Genomic DNA, 27,850 nt, shown 5'->3' with positions numbered 1-27,850 from the left:
GGAATTAGGATCTCAACCTCTTCCAACTATTTCCAGCGACGATGCGGATACCTTACCGAGGCCCAGATCGGGTACGTGGAGTGCCAAAAGCGACTCCAAGAAAGAAAAGTCTGATAAGAATAAGCTGAAGAAGGATAAAAGTGGGGATGAAAGAAAGAGGGAGAAGCATGCGTATGGTGGAAGTCGGAGTGGGTCTACCTCAAGGTTAGTTTAAATATTTATGCTTATTATTGCTCATTAGAAGTGGACGGAATTTCACTGTTACTGATGAAGAGATTAGTGACGAGTGAATGCAAGACGGTGACCAACACTCCAGGTCTTGATCTTGCACTCCAATAAGTATTCTTGGTTTTTGTGCAAGACTCTTCAAGTCTTCCACTTTTCTTTAATCACCGCGACCTTACAGGGCTATTGTGTGTTCCTCCTTCTTGAGTTATAACGAGTTATAACTTATCATATATTCTCAGAGCTTTGACAAAAGGCAGTTTCTTCACAGAGGCCAGCTCTCCATCTCTGACATCAGCCGTACCAAAGCTTATGGCACGAACGGTTGTCGTCTAGGCGCACTCAGTGATAATGTGTTTCCCTAATCTCCCCACAGAATCTGCAATCGCCGCGCCGTTGTTTCTCAGCTTCAATCTACTAAGAGGATACAGTGTCCTGTTAGAAACCCCGTGACAATCCGAAGATTTTTTTTCCTTAAATCAAGGAAAATCTTTGATTTTCCTCGGTCGTAAGTTCTGAGGAACTTTTTCGAGTATCCTAGATCGTTGGAAGATTCCCGTTCCAGGTTACGGATGGAATCTTCCAGGTTCTTCAGTTCCGCTTTACGTTGGTTTCCGCTTGGAAATAAGCAGAACGATTCTGATCCAGTTAGTCGAACGTTGGGTCCTTTTCTAGCTAGATCGTTTGGTAGTTAGATCGTTGCTTTTTCATTGCCTTCTATCCCTTGGTGAGGTTAGGTTAGAGGATTTTATTTTCTTTGCCGAATTCGTTCGGCTTCTCTAGGCCTTCTTGGACCAACTTCGAATTGATGGATACCGAGTTTATCGCTTTTAGTGTACCTACTGGCCTACAATTTCTACATAGAATTTTTTTAAATAAATAGTATTTTAAGTAAATTAATGCAAAAGAAATAATCGTCGGATAATTTTTTAAATATAAATCTGGCCCAAAACAATGCGTCCAACGTTAGTTCTAATGGTAAAAAAATGGTGGTTCTAAAGGTCGTAACCAACATTTGGCACAGGTTTCGACAATATTGCAATCGACAAGTGTTTCTCCTACACGATGTGGCAAATTTTCATGTGTCCAACGTGTGGAAGATATTTGCCACATCATCGTCTGGGACCGGCTTAAATATAGTGTGGTCCACTAAGTAAGTAACATATGGTCATTTTTTTTTTAATTAGAAGTCATATCCAAATGGCAATACTGTGAAAAGTTAATGGTTATCCGATAACCATATCATCAATATTTAGAATGTGTGCAAGTCAAACAACCTACAGGGTAGGCCCAAAAATACGAAAATCATTCAAGAGTAAAGTACCTTTATTTGAAAGAATTTAAAAAAATGGCATCAAGAAAAGTTGTTTGGAATTAAAGATAAGCCTAAATACAAAGTCACAACCTCTTATGCGGAAAATGAAAATTTATCAGAAAATTTTGAAGCGGCCTTGTATAGTGCGTTTTTTGATGTTCCGCGTATACTCGTGTTGAAATTAACAGTTAACAGAAATCAGACAAGTGCTGATTATTTTGCCTTTGACTTATGGAGGTCCTTAAAATTTACAAATGTTTTTATTTTTTTGTTCTACAATTACTTGTGCTATTACTGTTGCAAGGGTAGGTACTTAATTTATGTTTAAGATTTTCAAAACATTTTTTTCATATGCCAGATACTTCACTAATTCCAGTCACTAATAGTGTGAAAAATAGTCAAACAGAACCTTCCAGTTCATTCGTTTTTACCCGGACACCCAACTTACGTACGTTTTTTGGCTTACCCTAGGTTGTTTGATTAGCCATCATGTTAAGTATCGCTGATATGGTTATCAGACATGTACTCACTTTTTACAGTATGTATTCCCATTTGAATAGGACTTCTAATAAAGAATAATTATTCCATACTTAGTAAACCACACTGTATATTCAATATTGAATCCGCATTATTTCCTTATCGTAACACTATTTAAAATAATTTTAAATAATTATGGATTTTTATATCATATCTTTATATTTGATTGGTTCAAAAAATGAGCGTTTGAACTATTACACGAAATAGTTTCGAAGAAACCTCTTTTTATTAATATTTACTTAATAGTTTATAGGGGGGAAGGGTAAATAAATAAAAATCCTATAATTTTTTGAATTATTAACTACAAAAAATAAAATGTAAATAAAAAACGTGGAACTAAATGCAAAACCGCAAAGGCGCATCTTGTTAGTTAGATCTAGGTCTCAGTCTTTGTCTTGCCTTGGTCAGTCTTGGTCTTGGTCTTGCAGATATAACGCTAGTCTTTCTTGGTCTTCATAAAGACTAGATCGGGTCTTGATCTTGATACTTGTGCTGGACACAAAAATAAATACATCTAATGTTTTTTTGGCGCAGAGGAAACCAAAATAATTCTGTTACAATATTTGTTTTTATTCAATAATTGGGAATATTATACCAAAATATTAAATTAAAAATATACCGGGTAACAAAGAAGTTGTCACACCTACCTACAATATTTATGAATTATTTGCCTGTTGCTGTTTTTCTAATACTTACTGGCCATTAGTTGAAGCATAAAAATAAATTAGTTTTATTGCCAATGGATTATTTCTATTTTTCATTCAACGCTAATACGTTTTTACTAAACTTTATCGTTTGGATATTACATATTTTAAATGAGATAATTATTTATTTTAGCCTAATTGAAGAAACTATTCTCTGCATTTATTTTCAATTTCAATAATGACTGTTAGTGTTTTCGGTTAATTAATTGACCTAACCATCGACTGTCAGAACACACCTAGGCTAATTATGTCATTAGTGTATATTTGTTATTCATGGAGACAAAACGTTAATTTTTGACTGTAATTCTTATTAAGTAATTTAAAGAAAAACGAGTTACTCATGCATTATAATTCCTGATATTAAAGCGGTACTACTGCATATTACATTGTTAATAACAGATCATTGGATTTCCTTATAAAAAATGCTATTTAAACAATGAAGAATTATTCTAGACTAGTGTCTGGTGCAATTTTTAATGTTTTTTTAGTTAGTTAATTTTCTAGGTATATGTAGGTACTTAAATGTAGGTTAAAAAATCGTTTATAATATAGATGGCTTCCGTGGTATATAGAGTTAAAACTTTTAAAATTTTAAATAAGCATATAGATTTTTTTTTGATTTTTTAGCGCAACTGTAATATGCTGAAATAAAAGTTCTGTTTTTTTTCTATTTTTTATGCACTTGTAATTTCTAAATTATGTAATGTATATTCCAGTTTACTAAAATGTTTGGGAAAAAGATAAGTTATGTCACTTTTATTCCTGATATGGGGGGGGGGGATATATATTTTTCTCTTAAGAACAGTATTTTTATATGAAGGTTTTTATAACTAGGATGAGCTGTTTTTTTCCACATCAAAACGAGTAAAAAAAGTCATTTATATTATGAATAAATTAATTTGTAGCAGGTGACAATTTTAATTTATGCTTATAAATAATATGTGTTGGTTTATAATTATTTATTATGCTCAACAAATAAAGATATTATTATTCTAGATTATTTGTGGTATAGCTATACATTTTTATGGTTATAACTAAATAAATAAAAAGAGATATATGTATAAATAAATGTTCAATGTTTCGGAAAAGCTCTAAACCCGGTCTCTGATTTTTCGTTTTATAACGATTATTTCCAGCTGCTTAGGTTAGGTTAGGTTGCTGGGGTTTGGGATCATGTTTGATCCTCGGTTTGATCCCTCACTCGGGGGTCTTGGGCTCATTGCGATACCCCTGTATTATTGTACCAAATCTTCCTCTCATTCTTTCTTTGCGTTAAAGCACTTCCAGCTCTTTACAAAATTTCCGATGTCGTTGATGTTGGCTTCTGCTGCTTCCTCTAATCCCTCCAAAAAACCTTGTCCTAAAGTTTTAAAGCGTTGGTATTCCAGTGCCGGACAGTGGCGCAGCAGGTGCTTTATGGTTACTTCTTCTCCGCATTCTCTGCAGTAGTCGTCATTGAAAATCTCCCATCTCACGAGGTTGGCACAGTTTCCAGTGATGATACCTGGAAAGTCATTATGCTCGCCATTATGCGTACTAGGTTCTTTTTGTGCTCTATTAGTTGTTCTTTCTTTTTGCTATCTACATCTGACCATAAGTGTAGCACAGTCCTCACGGTATTGCCACGTCTCTTGCTGCTTGGCCTTGATGGTAGTTTCTATAGCTTCCTTCAGTGTGTTGAGAGTCACATGTGGTGGGTCATCTGCTACGGCCTCTCCCCTAAATAAAATTTATTCATCATGTTGAAAAACAAAAGCGTTTAAAAGTTTTCTACTGTTTTTTCTACCTCTAGATGCAAAACATAAAAGACAACCCTTGTATTATCAGAGATGCTTTTGTTAAATCAGAAAGTAGAGGACCAATGTTCCATGCTGTAATTGGAAAATGAATCATTACTTACTAAATGTAGCCGGAAAGCTAGGAGGTCTTAAACATTCTAAGAACGTTGATATGATGGTTATATGACATTCTTGGATAACAATTTTCGATCCAAATATTTAAAAAAAATGTATTTTTACCAAAAAAGTTAATTTTAGATTGTGGTATACGAGTATATCAGTAAAAATATGGTATATGTATATCTAGTAAAAAATCAACTTAACCTAAATCGGCATATTTATTAATTTTCTTCACGTAGGTATTAATTCTTTGTAACAATAAATACTACAATATTGTTTGTGTGTCGGTAAGTGTGTCGGTTAACTTATAAGAACATTTTGCATAATTAGTATAACTCCAAACGAATGAATTGTGCTTTAATCAATATTTACAACGTTTTCTGTGTTACATGTTAATTTTATATTATGATAATGACCTTGGGGATAGTTGTAAAACGTCAAATATGTTCAAAAACAATAGCGAGATGTGTTTTTGAAACAACATTATTGCTTAGAGGTAATGAAGTATATGTATATCTAGTATGAAATTTATGGGGTACGAAGTATTATTAGATAGTATAAAAATTTCATAACCAAAATGAAATATCTAAAAATAAAAATGAGGCGTCAAGTTCCAAAATCCGGCTTATCCATTTAAAAAATGCTTAATGACATATATTAATAGTGTATCCTGTAGTATCTACAACCAAACTGCAGCAAAAGTCGCCTATTCCTTTATAAAATTCACTACAATTTACGTTACTGCAGCGCAATCCGTCTTATCAACTTATATTTGCTTTTTATTTGCAAATACGGCATTTTTTCATAGGATTTCTACACAAGTATAATATTACTACTGATGTCTTATCTATTTCAAATCCTTACCTAATTTTAATGAAATAGCATATTCAAAATTTGCGAGAAATGTCATTTTGGCCTTTGGTTATCATCCGTCAAGAGAAATTGTGGTTAGAAATCAAAAGTGTATTGTTTTATAAGCTAAATATTAGGCTTTCTCTATGGATGCCACTGACTAGAGCAAGCGGTTTCTAGGATATTAATTAATTGTTTATTAAAATTTTTTTAAATTTTAAAATTTTCTATTAATTTTAATTGTTTATTAAAATTAAGAGATATTTTTTATACATTGTGAATGATCGTAAACTAAAAAAGTATAAAGTGTAATTGGAACCACTAATTTGTTCCACTAATTGCGAGGTTCTGAATGAAGCTTAAGTCCATTTGTCATAATACTTTTTGATCATACACACTGGTACACTGGCGTTATTTTTTTAGTGTAATAAATACTGTTTTAAAAAATTAATACTGTTTCGAAAAATCTAAAATCTAAAAACTGAAATAAACTTTAGAAAAATAGTATTGCTTTACTGTGGAAAGCAAGAAACTCGCATATGAGCTACAGGAAAAGAGAATTAAAAATTAAGTAAAGGTGTTTTAAGGAATATTAATAATATTAAAGCATATTTATTTTGTTGACAGGTCGAGTTCCATCGAACGACGGAAATCCGAAGATGTGCCTAGTCCGAAAAAAGAGGGCGCAAGAAGCCGCTCCAATTCAGATGCTAGTAAAAAGAAAGGAAGTGCCTTTTTAGCGTCCATGAAGGCCGCTATGTTGGTAAGTTCCCTTTATTTCAATATAATTCAATAACACTTATCAATATTTGATATATTTAACCGTCATGAATGGAAATTATTTTAAAGTAGGTATTTTGCAATTCCAAAAGGAAATGCAAATTATTATTTCATGTTTTAGAAAGTATAGAGATAGAAATAGATAATAGGTAATATTATACACCGTATGATCGAGAAACCGGCGTCAGCTATGACTATGGAAATCGCTGTCATTTTCTATCTAAAATTATATGGAAAATATTATCGATCGTCATTTCCAAGCCATCCGGACGCCGTTTTTTTTTTTCGATCATACGGTACTAAGTATCGCTTAGAGGTACCATTCTATTTTATTCGCCCAATCTCTGTTTATGAAACATTTTAATATGTATCGTTCCATTTATACATGTTAAAATAGAGGCAAAATTTACAGGCGTAATTTGGTTTTTCGGTTCTTCCACTTTAAAAGTATTGTCCATTGACTTGCTTACAGTGTAGGTACTCTAAACAAAAATAAAACACGTTGTTTCTTTGTATTCTTAATAACTTCCTGAGAAATAAGTCAACACTTCTATGGTATTCTTTCTTTTAAACCGTCAACTCAACATTCGCTGGTCTCTCTTTAAACACTGTGCTGTTCAAATATCCTTATAAAAAGTAGCCAAAGAGTTAAGAGTCAGTTTAAATCTGGAGACCCCGCTGGTCATTCCAGTGGCCTCCTTTACCTATAGATCTGCGTTAAAAAACTTCATCCAGATATTCTCGAACAGGTCTTGCCGAATGTGGAGGAATACCATCTTAAATTAATAAAATACCATCCAAATATTTTGATTCGAGAAATTGGCTTCAAGAGGATCGGGGATTTAAATTGCCAGATTTAGGAGAAGCTCGCCATTTATATTATCGTTGCAGAATATTGGACCTGTCACTCTGTCACCAATAATACTCGCCTTAAGACCTAACTTTTTCTAACCATTAGCAATGACCTTCCCTCGCCCAGTATGGGTTTTCATCTGCCCAGTTATGACAGTTCTGTTGATTTACTTAGATTAGATTCTTCGAAGTGGCTATTGATCACATCAGATCTATTGTGGTCCTCTTCTGATCCTTAGGTTACATTCTCCAGACCTGTCCTTTTCACAAAGTCTAGCAACTTTATCAAGCAACAATCCTATTAGTTTTAGATGCCTATTCAGCTTACAATGTCCTGTTAGTAGACTCACTACAGCTTTGACCGTCTTTCTGTCTTTTCTTATCAGGTTTGCCATGACTTTTGGCGAATGAACTTTTTTGTCCTGGTGAATTTCTCCACCATTCTAGAGATTTGTTGGCCACCCATGGTTTTGTGGTCATTCTTGTGATTGCTTTTGCAACGCCGCAAAAGTGTTCTGGGCGAATGCAACGCAGCAAAAGGGTTCTCAATGAATGGTATTGATGAGCCTTGTTTGTCCATTCATCTCCCTTTTCATTACCCTTGTGACTCTCGTGCCCGCTACGCTCTCCCAAAGTATTTAGAGATTTAGAGTACACATACTATCCCACATTAGTGTAGTAGTAGAATTGACCTCCGTGTAATCGAGTGTCTTTAAAGCTGCTTGGTTGTCTGTGAAGATGGCAACCGGACGATATGTTCTTTTCTGCCTTATTATTTCTTCTACACAACAGTGGATTGACGTTTGGCATTTCACCTGGAAAATTGTGACATTGTTAGACAGGCTTACGTAAAGAAATATTCCTACTATTCCACCTCCTACGCATCCCGATGTTCTTGAGCCGTCTATATACCAGATTTCCTCAGCTTGAATTGACTTACTTAAAGTTGCGTCAGAAAGAAGTATGCTCCTTAACAAGACGATCCTTGACAGTGACACAGTTGTGTGTGCCAGTTTAATGGTTTTTATTAAAGAATGAAGAAATTAACAATTAAAATTGAGAACAAAAAATGCTTAAATTGCATTTGATTGATGAATGATTCGTATTTATGTTTATAATGTGACATCTAATTCTTATTTACCTTCTAAGTATACTGGTCTCATGCATGCCAAATCTAAAGACGGATCTGCCCATCCAGTGGTGGCTCCCGATAGTTCCGATACAAGATATTATCATACGGTCACGGCGGCAGCCTCATCAAATAGGAGTCCAATGACGAAAGTTATGGATATTTTTAGGTAAGTTTTCCCGTTCAATGTATTCTAATAAAGTTGCTATGAGTTTTTTTACGGCTATTAAGCTATCTTGTACACTTTGCACTGATAGAGGTTCTAAAAAGAACAATATTCGACTGCAAGGTATGCTACTAAACATTTTTAAGCTAAAGTAGCACAACACTATTTATTTAAACCAAAAACTTGTAATATAAAACTAAAGTGTTAAAACGCATGACAATGTCAAGAAATAAGTAAATAAATGTGGCAACTTGACATGTTTTACAGCAGAGCTACCACCTGAATCCCCAGGGGGAAATTTTGAAATTCCAGTTAGTCAGCCCGGCGCCGAATATGTCCATGGTTGGCAACAATGAACTTAAAAATTGTACTCTCGATTGCGTAACTAAAAGTTTAATTGGTATCAAATGTATGTTTTGATTTTGCCTCCTCAATAAAATAAATAAAGTCGGCCTAGTGATATATCATTGAATAAAGTTCATAACAATAGATAGGGTGGCGCACCTCATTCGCCTCGGTTGATTATACGGAAATGGAAAGATCTAGAAACAAAATATTTTGTGGGCATATGTGGGGAGGCAATATAATATTATTTTGAAATATACAGGGTGTTTCAGAACTAAGATCCATACTAAAGTTATATTTTTTCTTATGGAACGCCCGGTATTTTATTTTATTTTTGGATTTTTGGGCCCAAAAAAGGCATTTATTATAAGGGTTAAATATATAAATGTTTAAAATCTTTGGTTTTTGAGGTATTTAAAGATATTTAAATTTGCATGCTACAATAGAATAGATTATCAACACCCTGTACATTACATTTCAGAATAAATTCTTGTGCTAAGTTTAAAAGCAGAAAAATAAACTTTACTGAAAAATGTTATTGCTTCCTTAAATTTATACAGGGGTATTAAAAATTGCTGATCTATTTTAAGGATATATTTTACATAAAAACTTCGTTATTTTAAATACAACACCCTGTATTTTTTTAAATAAATGGAAGCAGATTTAAATGCTCTATCAAACTTCCTATACCTGTATTTCAAACGTTTCCTATACCTATCTAGCTCAGACTTTGAATAAAAAGCGATAAAATTGCAATCAGGGTGGCTGGTGTCGCCATGGCAATTTTCTAGTGACAGTTAGTAACTAGTTTTAAAGTCGACATTAGTTTATGGACTTTATTATTTAAATTTATGGCAGTTTGCTTTTATTTAATTTACCTACAATATTTTAATAAATAATACTTATTATTCTACCAAGAAAAACGAAGAAGTACTCTTTGATTTATTTTACAATGACTTGTAGATATATGGATTTTCTATAAAAGAGCCAATTACGACAAATTCATTTTCTTCTCTTCCAATGATATGTTTCTGCCTAATGGGTTTTTTATAAACCACACTACCAGCTCTGCGATATAGGACAAGTAGTTTTTCAAAAGAACGCTTATCAGGAAGACTCCTATTTGGATAACTTTGAGCATAAGCCTTTGAGCCAAGAAGCAATTTTCCTCACAAAATAAAATCACTGGTAACATATCCATTCGTTCCGCCAGCAGATACTGCTTTATTTTTCTTGATAAAGTAGTGAATACTTAATTATTTGAACTATTGTAAGTAAATTTAAGTAAACTGTTATAAATTATAAATAATAATGTCCATAAACTAATGCCGACTTTGAAAATAGTTACTAACTCGCACTAGAAAATTGCCATGGCGACACCAGCAACCCTGATTGCAATTTTATTTAAAAATCGCGTTTTATTCAAAATCTGAGCTAGATAGGTATAGGAAACCCTATATAGTTTGAAAGAGCATTTGAATCTGCTTTAATTTATTTAAAAAAATACAGGGTGTTGTATTTGAAATAACGAAGTTTTTATGTAAAATAAATCCTTAAAATGGATCAGCAATTTTTGATACCCCTGTATAAATTTAAGGAAGCAATAACATTTTTCAGTAAAGTTTATTTCTCTACCTTTAAACTCAGCACAAGAATTAATTCTGAAATGTAATGTACAGGGTGTTAATAATCTATTCTATTACAGCATGCAAATTTAAATATCTTTAAATATCTCAAAAACCAAAGATTTTAAACATATTTAACCCTTATAATAAATGCCTGTTTTTGGGCCCAAGAATCCAAAAATTAAATAAAATACCGGGTGTGTTCCGTAAGAAAAAATCCAACTTTAGTATGGATCTTAATTCTGAAACACCCTGTATATTTCAAAAAAATTTTAAATTGTGCACATTGCCTCCCCACATATACCCATAAAATATTTTGTTTCTACGTCTTTCCGTTTTCGTATAATCAACCGAGGTGAATGAGGTGCGCCACCCTGTTTAGTGCCATGAAATGGAAAATTAAAAGCACCATCATTTTTACATACATTTTTTTGTAATGTTTACTGTATAAATAAAAATTATTGTAATGTTTATTAAGCTTAAAAAGGCCTAAATAAAGTAAAATATTTTAGCTCAATAGATGTTGAATATCCCTGAAATGCCTGGTTAATCTGTTTTTTGAATTTTTAAGGAATAAGCCAACCTTTCAATCTGAAGAAGAAATAGTGAGGCGGGAAGAACGTAAAGAAGATAAAAGAAAAGAAGAGAAACGGGAGGAAGAAAGGCGGAAGAAAGAAGAAAAAGAAAGGCGAGAAGAAAAACGACGAGAAGAGGAGCGTAAAAGAAGAGAAAAGGTATTATGTTTAAACCAGATTTCTCTGTTTAGTAGAAATAACATGTGTTTCTATCACAAAAACCTATGATTAATACAGCGTGTGTCTTAAATAAGTGCAAATTTTTGAAGATGTGGTAGATCTGGACAAAAGAGATATATTTACTATTTGCCCATTTTTAAATTAAATTAAAAATAACCCACACACAGTTATTTAACTTTGATTTTAAAAAGTGCATACACTTTGAGAACAACAACAAAAATGTATAAATCGATAAGAGGGTTATATTAATCTTGCGACTTTCTTTTGAAATTGTTTCAAATGGACAAATATTTTTTTCTGTCGATAAAAATATGTTCTACAATAATGTTGAATTGCTAATAAATACCAAATAGTAAATACAGTATGTTTATACTTTTATTTACGTTATTGGTTGTTAATTACGCTCATACTGGTTTTGACACGATTTTGTTTTTTTATGAAGAGTTTGTCAAAATTGTTTTAATAAACAATTATAGGCTACTTGTTATCTAGAAAAACTTAACTATATTAAATTTATAAATAATGCCTGTGTTGTAGGCGTATCGCAAAATTAGTCTTTTTAAATAATGCTTACTCTTAGTTTTGTGAAAAACTTGGCGAATTGAAAGACAATACAATTCCATAATTTTCAAATTTGACTTAATATTTTAGGTATTTTATAAAAGTTGGAGATTTTGGTTTTATTTAAAGAAAATCAAACAAAAATGCCGTATGATCGAAAAAAAACGGCGTCCAGTTGGCATGTATATGTAGTCTATGCTCAAATCAAGGAAAAATAGAAACACAAAAATCAGAATATTATGTTTCTTCAAAAAAATCTTTTATGGGTATTGCGCCACTGCACTGCAAGAAAATCTATAAAATAAAATAGTTATTTTTTGTAAACACTTCTGGCGTTAAACCTAAACGGACACTGCTTGTCAGAAGTTATGTTTACAGTTATACAAATTTGCCTAACAAAGAAAAAAATGCTTAATGTTTCGGAAAGTTTATCTCTTTCCGTTGTCGGAAGCAAAAAATACAAAGAATAAAGAAAAAAAACTATTTAAAATACTTAAATTCAACTATTCGAGAACACTTTCCTTTTTTAAAATAGATACGTCTACAAGAAACCATTGACGTTCTGTTACCAGTATGAATGTAATATAAATATTATGTTGTTGGACTAAAACGCACTGCCCAGAAAATGCTAGAAACCACCAATAAAAAACTGAAACATTTAAACATTGGCCAGAATATCACTACAAAAGTTCCGAAAGTAGACGAAGAATGAAATAGAAATAGAAGAATGAAGTTTAAAAAAACTTTGAAGACTGATGCTCTGACTGCCTGTATGTGTATGAGAACAGGTAAAGAGCGGTTTAACAAAAAAATTGCTGACCGGGCTGGCTAGCGAATATGCTGTGATTAATTTATTATTTGTCTTATTTGATCTACCTCATAAACTGGATTTGTCCATTTATAATACACTAGTTGAAGTCTGGCGCATCCGCCACGACATCAGGAAAAAAAATACTTTTTATTTTTTGTTTAATTAAATGAAAAACAAAAAATCTCGCGACGACAGTTTTTAGAAGAGCCAATTAGCTATCTTTTAGTAAAAATAGCAACTTTCTACAGCAAGTCGTTACTTCAGTAGAGACGGCACAGATAAACATTAGCATTTTATATAATTGTAGATTCTTTTGTGAAAATAAAACATGATTGCAATCAAATTGCTTTTGCCTAGAATAAGATAATACCAATATGATAAAGCGTCTAATCGGGATTCGGCTCAATCAGACCAAGAACTCTCGGGCGTTTTATAAATTAGCTAAAACATTGAATCATATTGGCAAAATATGGAATTTTATTGGGCTTTTTCAATTTGCCTAGTAGCTTAAAAAAAGATTATTATTAGCTGTTATTTAATGTTTCTGAAATAATGTACTGAGATGTTAGGATAGTTTAACTTGCGTTTCTGAATTGTCTGAGAGTTACATAGTGCATCATTTATGTATGAATCTTCAAAAATTGATAATGAATTTGAGATTAGCTCTTTCGATAAACGTCTCATACTCAAAATAAAAAAAATTAAGGAAGTAGCGTATCAAAAACTTTAGGTCGAGCGCGATGGGGCCTTAAAATGGCCGACTTAAATTCAGGCTTATCATTATCGTTCTAATTTTATTTTAAACGTGTAAAAGATAATGTGGGGTCAACTCAATAATTTGTTGTTTTATTATACGTTGTCAATAAATATTAGTAGTTGTAGAATGTAGAATGTTTAGGAGGGCCTGGGGAGTTAATCACCGCGACGTTACACGTCTACCAAATCCTTTTTATTACTCAATACTACAGTGAGGTGTTTCTCAAAGTTGTTAATTCTTGGTAATCTCATCCACTGGGAGTTGAAGTGGAATTTTCTTTTTGAGGGTGTTCTAAGCCCCTGACCTGAAAATTCTCCCAGTACTGTTTCCGTCAATGACCATTCTAATCATTGTCGCATTGGCATAACTACCGATGACAATGTACAGTGGTGTTAGGTCTAGGATGACTTCCATTTCTGCTGTTGGGCATGTTCTCATGTCAATTGCGTCCACCATGCATGAATGCATGGATATTATTATACTCCTTCCTTAATTTTTTTATTCAAAGGTTTTATACAATTTAATTGACATTTATTGGAGGGATACACAGAAAAAAATTTTTTAAGAAATCTAGAAATATCCAAAATATGTGTAATGAGAACTCAAAAGTTTCAAATGCCAAAACATAAAGTTGTAAATTATATAGCCGTTTTTATTTTTTTTTTGTTTTTTAGAATATGGCGCTGGTGCATGGGAAGCATAAAGCAATGAGGGATGGTTCTGCTCATCCAGTTAGGGACAGTGATAACATGTATTACCATACGGTCACTGCAGCATCATCAAAAAGTCCCATGACCAAAGTAATGGATATTTTTAGGAACAGAACACATGCCAGCGTGCCTCCAGAGGAGAGACGGAAGGTATGATATTTATTATATTTTTATTAGCATAGAAGCAAATTGCATAGAGCAGGGTTTCTCAAATTGAAAGTCGTAAACCTCCAGGGGTTCGGCGTATTGAACGTTTTTAATTTGTGATGCATTTGCGCTGCTTTTAATTAACTTTCTGGTATAATTTGAAACAATTTTACAACAATATCTTTGCATACATTGCATTGAATTTATTTTTGTTTGTAAGATGTTATTTTCATACTTGGTTTTGATGAAATCAAAATGAATTGAGTTCTTGAATGATGCAATTAAAATTGAATTCACTTTACAACTAAAATTTTTAATAAAATAGACTGAATTTGGGACAGAAACTTGATTATTATAATTTCACATTGAATAATTGGACCCTGTATACAGGGTCCAGCAAGAGTGCGTCGGACATCTATAGCTCCTATAATAAACAAACTTAGGAATTTTGTTTAAGTGCAAACCTAAAGTATGTATTAGGATGTATTTCAGGAAAATATCTTAACTCCTACAGGGTGGCTCAAAAACTGTGAGTGGATCGGTATAATTTATTTTAAATGGAACACCCTGTATATTAAAAAAAAGGTCTATACCTCTGTGGCGGATTCATCTCTCCAAAAAAGTCCTACGGGTATTTGGCCTGTAAGAAAACCTACAAAATAAAATAGTTATTTTTTGTAAACACTGCTGAGTTAATCCAACGGAGACTAATTGTCAGCAGTGGCTTACTAATAAACAAATTTGCCCAACGGACAAAAAAATGCTTAACGTTTCAGAAAGTTTATCTCTTTCCTTCGTCGAAGCAAAAAAATACAAAGAATAAAGAAAAAAACTATTTACAAATTTAAATGCAACTCGAGAACACCTTAGTTTTTTTAAAACAAGATAAAAAAAATATTTTTATTTATTTATTAATCAAATATTAATAAATAAATAAAAAATGTATCTTTTCAGCCTTTTTTTAATTTATTAAAAATGCAAGAAATGTCCTGAAATCAAAACTATACTAGATATTTACTATAGTTGGACTGTACTTACTTTCCTATAAATGTCGTAATCTTAAACCATACATGATGTCCAAAATTCTATGCTAAACTTTCTAAAATATAAGATAATTTTTCTTCGTTTTTGTAACACCTTGTAGTATAAGTAAAAGAGTATAACTATAGGAACAGTATAAGTAAAATTGCGTCGTCAGTCGGTATACGTCAACTTAATCTAATTCTTCAAAATGATAAAACTTTTAAAAAACGTTTTTAATATTTTTTCTCTTTTCAAACAATTTTCGAGATGATTTACGATTAATTGCGAACGCAAATAACTTAATAAATCATAAGTTATTAATAAATTATCATGTTTAGGGTTTCCCAGTTTTTTTTACCAAAACTCTTGGTTTTAAGTACATACTATTACTGTTTTTCAGATTTACAGGGTATAATAATTAAGAATCTTTTTTTTATTAGAAATTAGATTAAATATTCTGTATCTATTCAAAAATATCATTATTACTTGGCTGCTGCAAAACCATAATGTTAATGATTTTTAACCAAATTGCTTTTAATTATTATAATACCATTGGGGATTGTTTTATGGAAGCGATATTTAGAAAACGATTTATAGAAAAAAGACTTCTTCAAAAGTTTTATACATATACTATTAATGATTTAGAAGAGGATAGAACAACCTGTAGATCGAAAATTAAATATATCAACCTGTAGCAAAAAGAAAATACTACTCCTCCAACTCCCAGTGGATACATACTAAAAATGTACAACTTTGAGAAACACCTCAATGTAGTATTGAACAATAAAAAAATTGGAAGGGAGAAACATTTACTCAGCAGTTAAAAGACCATATCATAACTTGATATACGGCTCCCAAAACCAATGCAAGAACAGGGATCGGAGTATTTGGGCCGAGAACTAAATAGTCCGAATCAGTGGGCACCTACCCTAGCATCCTACAGGCAGAAATCTACACTATCGAAAGATGCGTACAACTTATCTTAGATAGGAACTATCGGCAACAAGAAATAGTCATCTTATCTGATAGTCAAGCTTTAGTAATCAACTCAGTATCAATCAATTCGAAGTTGGTCAAAGAATACATAGAGAAGCTGAACAAATTAGGCAAAGAAAACAAAGTCCTCCTAGTCTGAGTACCATCTCCCCAAGGGACACTCCACTAATTAGACCAGCACTTCTGTTTTCAAGCGGAAACCAACTGAAAGCGGAATTCAAGAACTTGGAAGACTCCATCCGCTACCTGGAATAGAAATCCTGGAACGGTCTGACACTCGAAGAAGTTTCTGAGGACTTACGACCAAGAAAAATCAAAGATTTACCTTGATTTAAGTAAGAACAATTGTCGGATTGTTACGGAGTGTATAACAGGACACTGTCTCCTCGACGAATGCTTCAGCAAATTGAAGCTGAGAAACAACCGCGAATGAAAATTCCGTGGGGAAAAATCAGAACACTTCATTACTGAGTGCGCCAATTCAATCAACCATTCGTGCCGTAAACTTTGGTACGACTGATATTGGAGATGGAGGAGCCGTCTCAGATACTGGCTGCTTTTATCAAAGCCCCGAGACTATATGATGAGTTATAACTCGCTATAACTCCAGAAAGGGAGACACAAGATCATCTTTAAAGTCGCGATTATTAAGCGCCCTTCCCCCTCTAAGTTAGATGTAAGATTTTGGCAAAACCTCTCTCAGCAACCTCCCTCTGCATTTTCCAGGATTTTGGTGAGATGAAGTAAATTCCTGTATTTTACAGCGTTTTAAAGAGAGTTTCCCATTATAGGAATTCTGCTCTCCTGGTTCTCCCAGGGGTTCCAATGCCTCTGATGTATTTGGGGGTTGTTTTTTCTTAGACCTTTTCGGTGGTTGATTGCTACTGGCATATCGTAAATTAATCGCTTATTTCTAACAGAGATTTTACGAACTACAATTCAATGACAATGTTTTTTCTTTCGGACGCGCGCGGACAATAACGGGATTCTTCCCTGGAATTCCAAATATTTAATCTAACTTTTGAATGCGGTCATGTTGTTGCCGTCAAAATAAGGTTAGATTTGGATTCTACACACCTTCAAATGTACCGATTGGCTTGTGTAGTTTATTTTTGTCAAATTACGGTGTTTTTCTCCTCTACCCTTCATATTCGTATTTAAAGCATATGTGTGGTAGAATTATGGTCTTTTGTAGACTAAATAAGGATTTATTTGAATTGATTAACTTAAAAGCAATATTCCAATAGAACTACATACAAGTTTTAATAAAGCAAAATAAATACATAAGAAGGATACAAATAAATATCTGAGAGAATCAAATAAATGTGTTTTGCCATGATCAAAGCACTATGGTACGTATTTGCTAACAATTACTCGATCTCTGTTTTTATTTAAACAAATGATTTGACACTTTAGTGGAAATTTTTTAAAGAAGCGCATCATTTAAAATTTGACCATCTTGTATATTCTATTTGCGTGATAACAGTAAAACAAAGAGTGCATTGTATTTTCATATTTATAAAGTCGATACTTTATTTGATAATTAGATTTAGATATCTATATCAGTATAATTGTATTATGTAGTTATTAGTTATTATTTATTATCATGTAAATAACTAATAACCATTAAACGAGACTGTGATAAAATAATTTCATTGTTTAAATGAACATGTATTACAAAAACATAACATTTTTTATATTTCTGAAGATTTTTTAAACTGAAATTAGGAAAAATTCAATCAATAAATGGAGCTGACTTTCTCGATACATTTTGTCCATTTTTTCGAATTTTGGCAAACAAAGAATAACTACTACGCTTTTTGCAAGCAACTTACCGAAAAACCAGTATACTTAAAAAATGGATGAAAATCATAAAAATAGTACACCTACATACATGTGAAAAATCGAGTTTTGATGATATCTGAAAAAAACTCTTGAGTGTCCCTTAGACGTGAAATTTCTCTTTATTTTTCTGCTACTACGGTCCGTATCCACAATTATATGGTCTCCAGTTGTAGTTCCATTCATTATTTTAAGTAGTATTATTCAAAAAATAGAGAAGAAATAGAGAAAAAAAGCACTCTTCATCTGGTAATTGGTAATGACAAACAAACAGTAGTATGTTCACAGCACAAAAGGGCATACTTCTGTTTGTTTGTCTACCGCCAATGAACATACAGTACATAGAAAGTCTAAGGTATTTTCGCCATTTAGTTCGAATGGGATAAAATGAACTTAGAACGTCGTTTCTGATATAATATTGTAACTCTGTGTATGTAGTTTGCAATGCCACCTTTGGTTGAAAATCTTAAAAAATGGACCAAATGCATTTAGCAAGTCTGCTCCTCAAATGAGTAAAGGTGGGTTGACAAGTTAGGAACGAAACAAAATCATTAATTTTAAATCTTTGTCACTTTTAAGTTCTCTGTCCACTTCGAGGAAAGTTTGAAACGATAGTTATGTATTTTACCACATGACACTATTAATCTAGTTAGTAAAATAATAATATGTACTCTCCCAAAAAATCATTTATGGGTATTTCGCCACTGCACTGCAAGAAAATACTGCTTGTCAGAAGTTATGTTTACAGTTATACAAATTTGCCTAACAAAAAAAAATGCTTAACGTTTCGGAAAGTTTATCTCCTTCCGTCGTCGGAAGCAAAAAAAATACAAAGAATAAAGAAAAAAACTATTTAAAATATTTAAATTCAATTATTCGAGTACACTTTACTTTTCTGTTTTAAAAATTTAAATAATTTTCGCCCAATGCCGGCCTACGTATACCGTCTAACTGCAGGTATAAGGGTAGTTTCTGCATTTGGTAACATGCTCCGTGGTTTGCTCTTCGCCGCATTCTTATTGGGTGTCCCCATTCTGATTTATACCCCACTAGCGTGTACCAGCGACTTCGTTCGCGTCGAATTAATCATTTGTAATGGTGATGATAAAGCAAAGCAAGAATTTCCATTAACATAAAGACTGATTAAAATTTTCTCACATTCATGTCATGAGAAAAAACAATATGGAGATATTATTATATAACTTGGTAATATTTGGTTTGGTTCATCTCGTTGGAATTTGACTTTCGAAAAATCCGTTTGCCAAAAATATGCTTTTTACGTCAAGCAGTTTAAGCAGAATCGTGGTTAAGAAATTACCCAACTTTTTGGAACACCCTGTATGATTTTTTAAAAAATTTCAAAATATGTAAAAAAAACAAATAAATTATGCTTGTCAAAGCGTTTTCCCGAAAGACTAACCGTTTTTTAAATAACAAATATTGTAATATTTCAGGGGCGTTTTCACCCTCTTGGAATTTGAGATTCGAGAAACCCCTCCTTATCGAACCCCTACACCCCACAGTCAATCCGTTTGCCAAAAATCAGCTTTAAACGTCATGAAGTTTAAGCAGACTCGTGATTACTCAATGGTCATATTTTATGAAACACCCTGTATAAAATTATAAAAATCTTAAAATATGTAAAACAACAAAATAAAATATACGTGTTTAAGAGTTTTTTCCGAAAAACTCACCGGTTTTTAAATAAAAAATATTTTAATATTTGAGGGATAGTTTCACCCCCTTAGAATTCGAGTTTCGAAAAATCCCTTCTTATGGAACCTCTACACCCTAAAGTCAATCTGTTTTCCAAAAAACCAGCTTTTTACGTCAAGCACTTTAAGCAGGATCGTGATTAATCAATGACCAGGTTTTTCAAAACACCCTGTATACATTTTTAAAAAATCTTAAAATATGTAAAAAACAAAATAAAATATACGTGTTTAAGCGTTTTTTCGGAAACTTGGCCGTTTTTTAAATAAAAAATATTGTAATATTTGGGGGGCGGTTTCACCCTCTTGGAACTGGAATTTCGAAAAATCCCTTCTTATCGAACCTCTACACCCTAGAATCAACCTGTATGCCAAAATTGAGCTTCTTACGTTGAGTGGTTTGAGCAGGATCTTTATTAATCAGTATGTCAGTCACTTAAGGATTATATATATTAGTATAGATTTCACTAAGTTCCTGATTCTATTGAGTGTCCTCCAGGTTCTCCAATCCAACTTGATTCCCGTTGATGGATCTTGATGTAGGGAGAACTCGTATGGTGGTTCTACATTTACCGTGTTTCGGAAACCTCGACGAGATTTGAGTCGTCTTGGAGGTATTTCAGCTGCATAAAGCGGATGTCTGGTATTGAACGATTGCCAAAACTTTTCTATATACTGAAGTTCATTTCGACGTGTTGCGAAGGAATCTGAAGCCTGCTGCCTTGGACAACCTGTCTAGCCGTGATGCCTTCATGCAGCCAGTAGTTATTTTGTATGTATCATTCAGAGCGACATCGACTTGCTTAGCATGGGCAGGTCTACACAAAATTGGACAAGCATAGTCACCAGCTGAGAAACATACGATTGTGCTGTTGTCCCTAGAGTTGTCGGGGTGTAGCCCACCTACTTCCACAGAACTTTTTCAGCAGTTGATTTCTTTTGGTGACTTGGTGTGTGTTTTTTTGGTAATGGTGCATGTGCATGTAAGTGAGCGATCTGTCTAGAACAACCCCTGGGTATTTCGGTTGGTCCTCGTGTTCTAAAGTGTTACTCTCTCATATAATGTCTGGCTTGCGCCTAACTCTTCTAGTGCACAGGTGGAAAGCGCAGATCAGGGTTTTAGAAGGACTTGGTCTGAGAGAGCTGAGTTTGTAGCTAGACATGCTTTCAAGGGTTTGTTCTAGGCTCTGCTCGACATTCTCGAATGGAGCATCAGAGCCAGCATACTTCCCTGAGGAAGACCGTTCTTTCCTGCTCTTCTTTCCTTCCAGCGTAACGTAGAATCTCTTGCACTAAACACTTGCACGAAAAGTAGGTCAACATTCCGTAGTTTCCATATTAATGCATCAATATAAAAATAGTATTTGAGTTTGCTTCTTATTTTTTTTTTAATTAATTCATTAAAATAGCTATCCATTTCTGATAGAAATTGCTCAAGAAAATTTTGTAACTGACCCTGGTAAGACAAGCAAAACACCTGTGGCCCGATTCTGTAAACATATTTCCTGTCTAATGACTCATTAATCGTAGACAAATAGCATAGGCTAGACAGGAAACTTTTTGCTACGGAGCTTACAGAATCCCATTGCTGCACACTGCCAATTCAAAAACTAGTAAGCTATATTTTTGACGTAATTGCGCGATGGGAGACGGCAAAAACTACTGAGCTAGACCGAATGTGCGAATTCTGCCTCAGTTGATAAGAAAGACAACGACGCGCGGGTTCGCTCAACGATAACGACCGAACCTAGGCGACTACGGGCGAGTTTGTGGACATTTTTTATAAAAAAAAGTGTTCTGTGCGGGGATAGTGCGACGGTTTTTTTCGTGTGCATCCCTTAAGTCCTGTTTTAAAACTATTTTTTACCGGTGTTTAATTGATATTGATTTATTTATTTGTAACGATTGTATACATCTCCATTTCGTAAGATTATTTTTTTTTTAATTTTGTTACAAAAATGCCTTGTCTACCGGGTGTTTTTTCAATAGAGGCTCACCCCTATAAACATGATTTGGTGTGTCAGTATATTATTATATTTTTAGTACAGAAATCGGGATTGTTGACGTATTCAGTTATTTTCAGTTACTTTTGATTTTCACGTGGTATATTTCTTTACTTTATATGATAGAGAATAACACTCTGAATAGAATCACATATCATATGTCAACTTTCGACGTTTTCAATTTAAAAAACAAAATTTTAAATTTCAATCTCGAGTGCCACAGCTGTATTAAAATTATTAATTGTGAATCAAGGAGCATTGGAAAAATAAATTTGATCGTTTAATGTTTTTCCTGCCTTTTCCCTGGGCGGTTAAAAGACATCGTATTTTTAGCATGACTCAGTTCTTTCAAATAGAAGAGTATTTGTTTATTTTTATGAATAATTTGGTAGTACATTATGTACTTATTATTTATATTTATTAGTATCAACAAAAACATGAATTTTCATTTTTGAAGTCATGTGTCATTTGTTCAGTCTTGTGTAATTTTTATAATTAAATTATTATTTAAAATAATGAACCCAATTATTTCTAAAAATTTTTAGTTTTTAATTTAAATTTGAACTGGATATATTAACAAGTAGTGTAATGAATAGAAATTGTTTCTCCAAAAAAGAAACATAAATAGCTAAGACTAGTTTATTACCCAGTGAAATATTTATCCAATAGGTAGCGTTAAAGTTAATGCCGCATATTTAAAGCTTATTTCATTTGAAAATGTTTACTTCAGTGATAATGACAGATGACAAGTTGAATATTACATATTTGCATATGAGGACATACTAAAATATAGACTCAGATGCAAAAAAACGCAACGGAAAAAATTTTGGAGAAATTTAGTGTTATATTTTTGTTATTTTTAGCCTTCAGGAATTTTTTAGCAAGCTGTATATGATTATATCAACTTTGATTCGTCAACTAAGATTTTTATAAACTTTAGTATTTGGCATATTATACAGGGTTAATCGAGGGGTTGTTTTTTTACTTTAACTTTAAAACACCCTCTGCAATAATTTCGTGTATAAATCTTTCTAAAATATAATTTTACGGTCAGAACCATGACTTCTTGAGTATTTTTTTTCATGAATACATGCTTTGGTTAATTTTTAAGAGCGAAATGAACTGATCACGATCAATTTGTAATTTTTACAATTATCATTACTTTTTGATGTCATTTTTTAAGATGACGAGGTTTTGGTGACCATTGCCATAATGTCATATTACGCCGCATTGGATACTCTAGACTAAATTAAAAAAATGTTAAAGGCTAAACGATACAGTCCTGGTTTTAATAAAAATCATAACGCTAACAGAACTAATGATATTAAATAAAACATCTGTAATATGTACTCAAGTATACAAACAGAAAAAAAATTGTAAAAAATACCCTAATACTTTGGTATTGCCTCCCTTGACTGCTACAACTGTCTGTATACGTCCGTTCATACTGTCATTGAGGCTGCATATATTATATTGCCTTATGTTTTTCCATTCTTCTTTAAGAACCAAGCGAAGTTCATTTAATGAAGCTGGACAATGGCTTTGCGACCTCGAAACCTCATGCCAAGCATTTCCCAAAGGTCGAATACGATGGGCAGTTCCTAGTAGTATATAGTTCACAATAATCACCAAAGCCGCCTTGTCATATTGAAAAATAACTTCAAAAAGAAGTGATAATTGAAAAAATTGCAAATTATTAGTGGCAAGTTCCAAAACATGATCCAAAAAACAAAATGCTCAAAAATTATATTTTAGGAAAATTTACACATGAAATTACTGCACAGGGTGTTTTAAACATGGTTGGAAAAAATCATGATTTTTTTAAAAAAATAAAAAAAATCAGATTTTTTGATTTTAATAGAAAACGTTATTTAAATTTGATTTCCAAATAGTTAGGACTTAATTCCAATTAAAGTCCTATCCTAAATGGCTAAATCTTCATAACTCTGCCCAATACTGACAATATTAACAATTCTACGTCGCGTGTCATCTCATCAGTCACCATTATATTCCGCAAAAAAAATCGCTCGCATCAGATCAAAAGGATTCTTTTTGAAATGTTACAAGAGTATTAATTTTTGTCATTTCAACGTCTAGGCATAAAAGTAAAGCACTTTTACGCCTAAGCACAAAAGTACAAAAATATATTATTAAACTGATATTAAGCGTCAATTTCAACAAGTGTACAAATTGTTACTCGATTACTTACAAGGCATTACTTTTGATATTATTTGCAACGTTTGAAATTGATTAAAAAATTATTTGTAATGTTTAATTTGTAAAAATATAGTATATTCTACTCGGAGTAAAAATGTACTCTTGTACCTCCCTATTTACGCCAGTCCGTCAAACGTACAACCTCGTCAAAAAAAGTATAATTTTTACTCCTTACACAATACACTATTGTTCGGAAATAGTCTTAAGTCGAGAATGAAATTAGTATTATCTATTGTCAAAGTGTATAATAAAAAGATATAAAACAGCATATTTTCTGACAACGATTTGAAGATATTATAGTCTAACATCAAAAGAACCCTTTTCTGGACTAGAGGTTGCGAATAAATGTATTTGAACAGCATTTTTTGTCACTTGTGCATACATTTCAAAATAAATATCTGCCCTTTAGAAGTTAGGAGTCTATGGATTCACACAAAATTACTTTAAAAATCGGTCCAACCTTTTAATTGATGAATAGGTATGTAGTAGGTATATGTTGTTATACAAATGATTTTTATATAGTTTTATAACATTTACAATTTTTTTTTCGATTTATTAAAGGTGTTTAAACGTTAAAATAGCAAGTGTAACATTTTATTTAACGAATAGATATAGGGTATATATGTTATAGAAATATTTTTTTATAGTTTTGTAGGACACATTTTTATAACGTTTACAGTTATTTTTCGATTTATTGTAAAGTTTTGAAAAGTTGATTTTTTGATTTAAATCACCTGATTAAAATTAAAAAGATCACTTGATTTAAATCACGATTTAAATCATGATTTAAATCATGCCAATCCTGGTTTTAAAGTTAAGGTAAAAAAACAACCCTTCGTTTAACCCTGTACAATATGGCAAATACTAAAGTTTATAAAAAACTGAGTTTACGAATTAAAGTTGATATAATTATATACAGCTTGCTAAAAAATTCATGAAAATAGAGCTAAAAATAACAAAAATATAACACATTCAAATTTTACCAAAATTTTCTCCGTTACGTTTTTTTTGCATCTAAGTGTAGAAGTACATTAAAAACCCGCTGCGGTAGACACTGAAATTTTAAAATTATACTACGTAATTTTGTATGTTTCGTGCCTATTATATTGACGGTCAAATATAGTAATTAATTATTTAATATGATAACGAGACACATTTAAGCCACCACTATAATTAAAAGCTTGTTCTTTTACATGTTAATGCAAAAATGACAGACATTGTTTGGTAGAATCAAGGCGTTCACATAAAAAAGACGTGTACGTAAACAGTTTCGTTGTAATGGTCTGTTCAAATTTATTGTGCTTATACAGGGTTGTTCACCACATACGACACGGAGTATTGTAGCTAAACGATTAGATTTTTGCAAATTGTAAGTTTTGGGTTCGTTGAAGGACTATTAGAGCTACAATTTAAAAATAATTTTACAAGACACAGAGTGTCCCAAATAAATAAAAAATATCAGTTGTATTTTTTTAACACCCTGTATATTATTACATTTTTAGTTTCTACGATTAAAATAAAAGTAAATTTGATTAAGGTTTACCGCATTTTAATCATATCGTTTTTTAAACATTTAGGTTTATGTTTTATACTAACATGCCCAGTTTATCCTTATCTGAATAAATATAGAAGTTATAGGGTTCAGCGACTTTTGAAAACACCCAATAGGGGGAGCCAAAGTTAGTTGGATTGGTTTGGTTTGATTGAAATGAAATAAACCACACAATCCAAAAAAAAAGAGATTAAAAGAGCTCCAACCCATTGCAGCTACCTTTCGAAATACATGCTAAATATTTATATTTCAATATGAATTTACTGTGTTTTTAACAAACAACAGTCCATTACAGTGTTTTTCATAATTTTCTATAGACATTGAAGATAAATATGTAATATTTTCATTATTTCTTTTATTAATGTCAAGGAATTATACCATGCAATCGAAAATAAACCGCCGTCAGTGATGGCTATGAAATGAAGATCGCTGTGTGTCTCGTTTTATATGGAACATTATATGGGAATGTCATCAATCGTCATTTCCACGCCAACCGGACGCCGTTTTTTTTTCAGTTATACGATATTTTAAAGATATAGTTTTTGTAATTCTCTATTATCAATATTTATTGGCTGATAAGAATAATTCTAATAATATATTAATTGGTTTAGAGATTTTTACGTTTAGAGATTTTTACGAAATATTTTGTAATAATACGTATTGGTTTATAATTACATATTCACGTCACTATACACGCAGTCCTATATAAGTATATCGGCTACAAAGATCTCATAAACCAGAATAGATACAAAGATGGTTAAATTAGAGAAAATTTGCGCCTTGCCTTACCCTACAACCTACAACGCCATATTTCGAAATTCATTTACTACAGAAGGTATTTGGGACAGACGAATTTTCCTGTTTTTGTTTTTAGTTTTTCTGATTGTATTTGAAAAGATATGGCAACACAAATTTCACATTTCGGTTGCTAATTTCTTGCCCTACAAGTTCATTATTGGAATTTCAAAATACGTTTTGTGTCTTAGCCAACCATCATCAACTTGGTTTCGTTCGTTTTTTTTCTTTGTAGTTTATATTCTTATATGAGACACTGTGTATAGCGTGCTGTTGAATGCGTGCTCACAAACATTTGTTCAGCCAAAATGGACAAAAGTAGAACTAGTTTCTGTATTCGTTATTTGTATCAGTCAAACTGCATCAGTGAGACTGGCAGGTGAGAACCTGCATTTTGGCGTTATTATTAATTTGGCGCTCTCTATCACCAATAACTTTGATCGTTCTACCTACGGGGAGTTATAGATGGTTTCTAGCCCTTATAGAAAAATGTCTGAATATGATATTTAATATAAAACCTAAAAATATATCAAAATTGGAATTTTAGCATAGAAATAGAATGTATCTGTATTTAAACGTAGTATAATCGTGAAAAATTCGTGACATGGCTGATTTTATTTCCCCTTACGTCTCAAGCGCTGTACGGTGGAGCCTCTATTCGTTCTGCGGCCAACGCATGAAACACTCATTTTCTCTAATTCGGCTAGCGGAGGCATATCGAAGACGGTGTGGAACTGAAAGCGACAGTGTTGCCATATTAAAATATGTAATATATTTGACGAAAACATCTTTGGATGAAGAATCCGTGTTTATATATTGAAAATTTATTCGTGTTAAATATAGAATAAACAACAAAAATAAAAATTCTTTTTTAGGTACTGAATATTTCGTATGATCGAAATAAGTCGTTTAGTTGGCTTGGAAAGGACGACTGTTGACATTTTTTACATATGAAATAACAGCGATCTTCATTTCCAAGCCAACTCTGACGCCGTTCTTTGTTTAATCACATAATATTATAATAAATTGCTTAATGATACAAAACCCGTATTATTAACGCACTGTACCCTAAATACGTAAATCTACGGATTAATCAGTAGTTCTGGCAACATTGTCTCCGTAAACCACCCATTCTGTTTGTTGATTGTCAGTCAATGACTGATGACTGAGAGCAGAACTACGGCCTACGGCAAGGTATTCTTTATCTGCTGCGCTGTAAACGACTATCAGCGCGCAGCGGCGCAGAGCTAAACTAAATCTCGGACAGGTTGACTATGTAAATTGCAAATTTTAAACCGGACAACTTACAGACGAACAATGCAAATTAAATAAAAACTTAAAAACGACCAATATCTAGTAAGGTAGACTTAAATGACATACTTCTTAAGGACTGTTACTTGTGTTTTTATTTTGTCAAATACTGTATAATAAACGTTTCCCTATTCTATCCTGTTAATCATTGTTTTGACACAAATACAATATCTTCCGTCGATCTAACCTGACGTAAATAATGATTCAAGTTTAATACTTTTGAAATTTTT

General features: G+C 32.4%; 1 protein-coding gene across 1 annotated transcript in view; it reads left to right on the top strand.

Annotated features, from left to right (window-relative positions):
* The window catches only part of LOC115876365, a 323,773-nt gene that overhangs the window by 64,481 nt on the left and 231,442 nt on the right, over window positions 1-27,850 (top strand). Inside the window, exons 4-8 of the mRNA XM_030892108.1 lie at window positions 2-204; window positions 6,159-6,294; window positions 8,313-8,461; window positions 11,000-11,162; window positions 13,987-14,172. Coding sequence (XP_030747968.1) covers window positions 2-204; window positions 6,159-6,294; window positions 8,313-8,461; window positions 11,000-11,162; window positions 13,987-14,172 — 837 coding nt within the window. The remainder of the gene's footprint in view (window position 1; window positions 205-6,158; window positions 6,295-8,312; window positions 8,462-10,999; window positions 11,163-13,986; window positions 14,173-27,850) is intronic.

The sequence above is a fragment of the Sitophilus oryzae genome, unplaced genomic scaffold (genome assembly GCF_002938485.1).
Source record: "Sitophilus oryzae breed Bouriz unplaced genomic scaffold, Soryzae_2.0 scaffold_1432_pilon_pilon, whole genome shotgun sequence".
In the NCBI taxonomy this organism is placed as follows: Eukaryota; Metazoa; Arthropoda; class Insecta; order Coleoptera; family Curculionidae; genus Sitophilus; species Sitophilus oryzae.
Note: the sequence above shows the minus strand (reverse complement) of the source record. Positions and strands in the feature narration are given on the sequence as shown.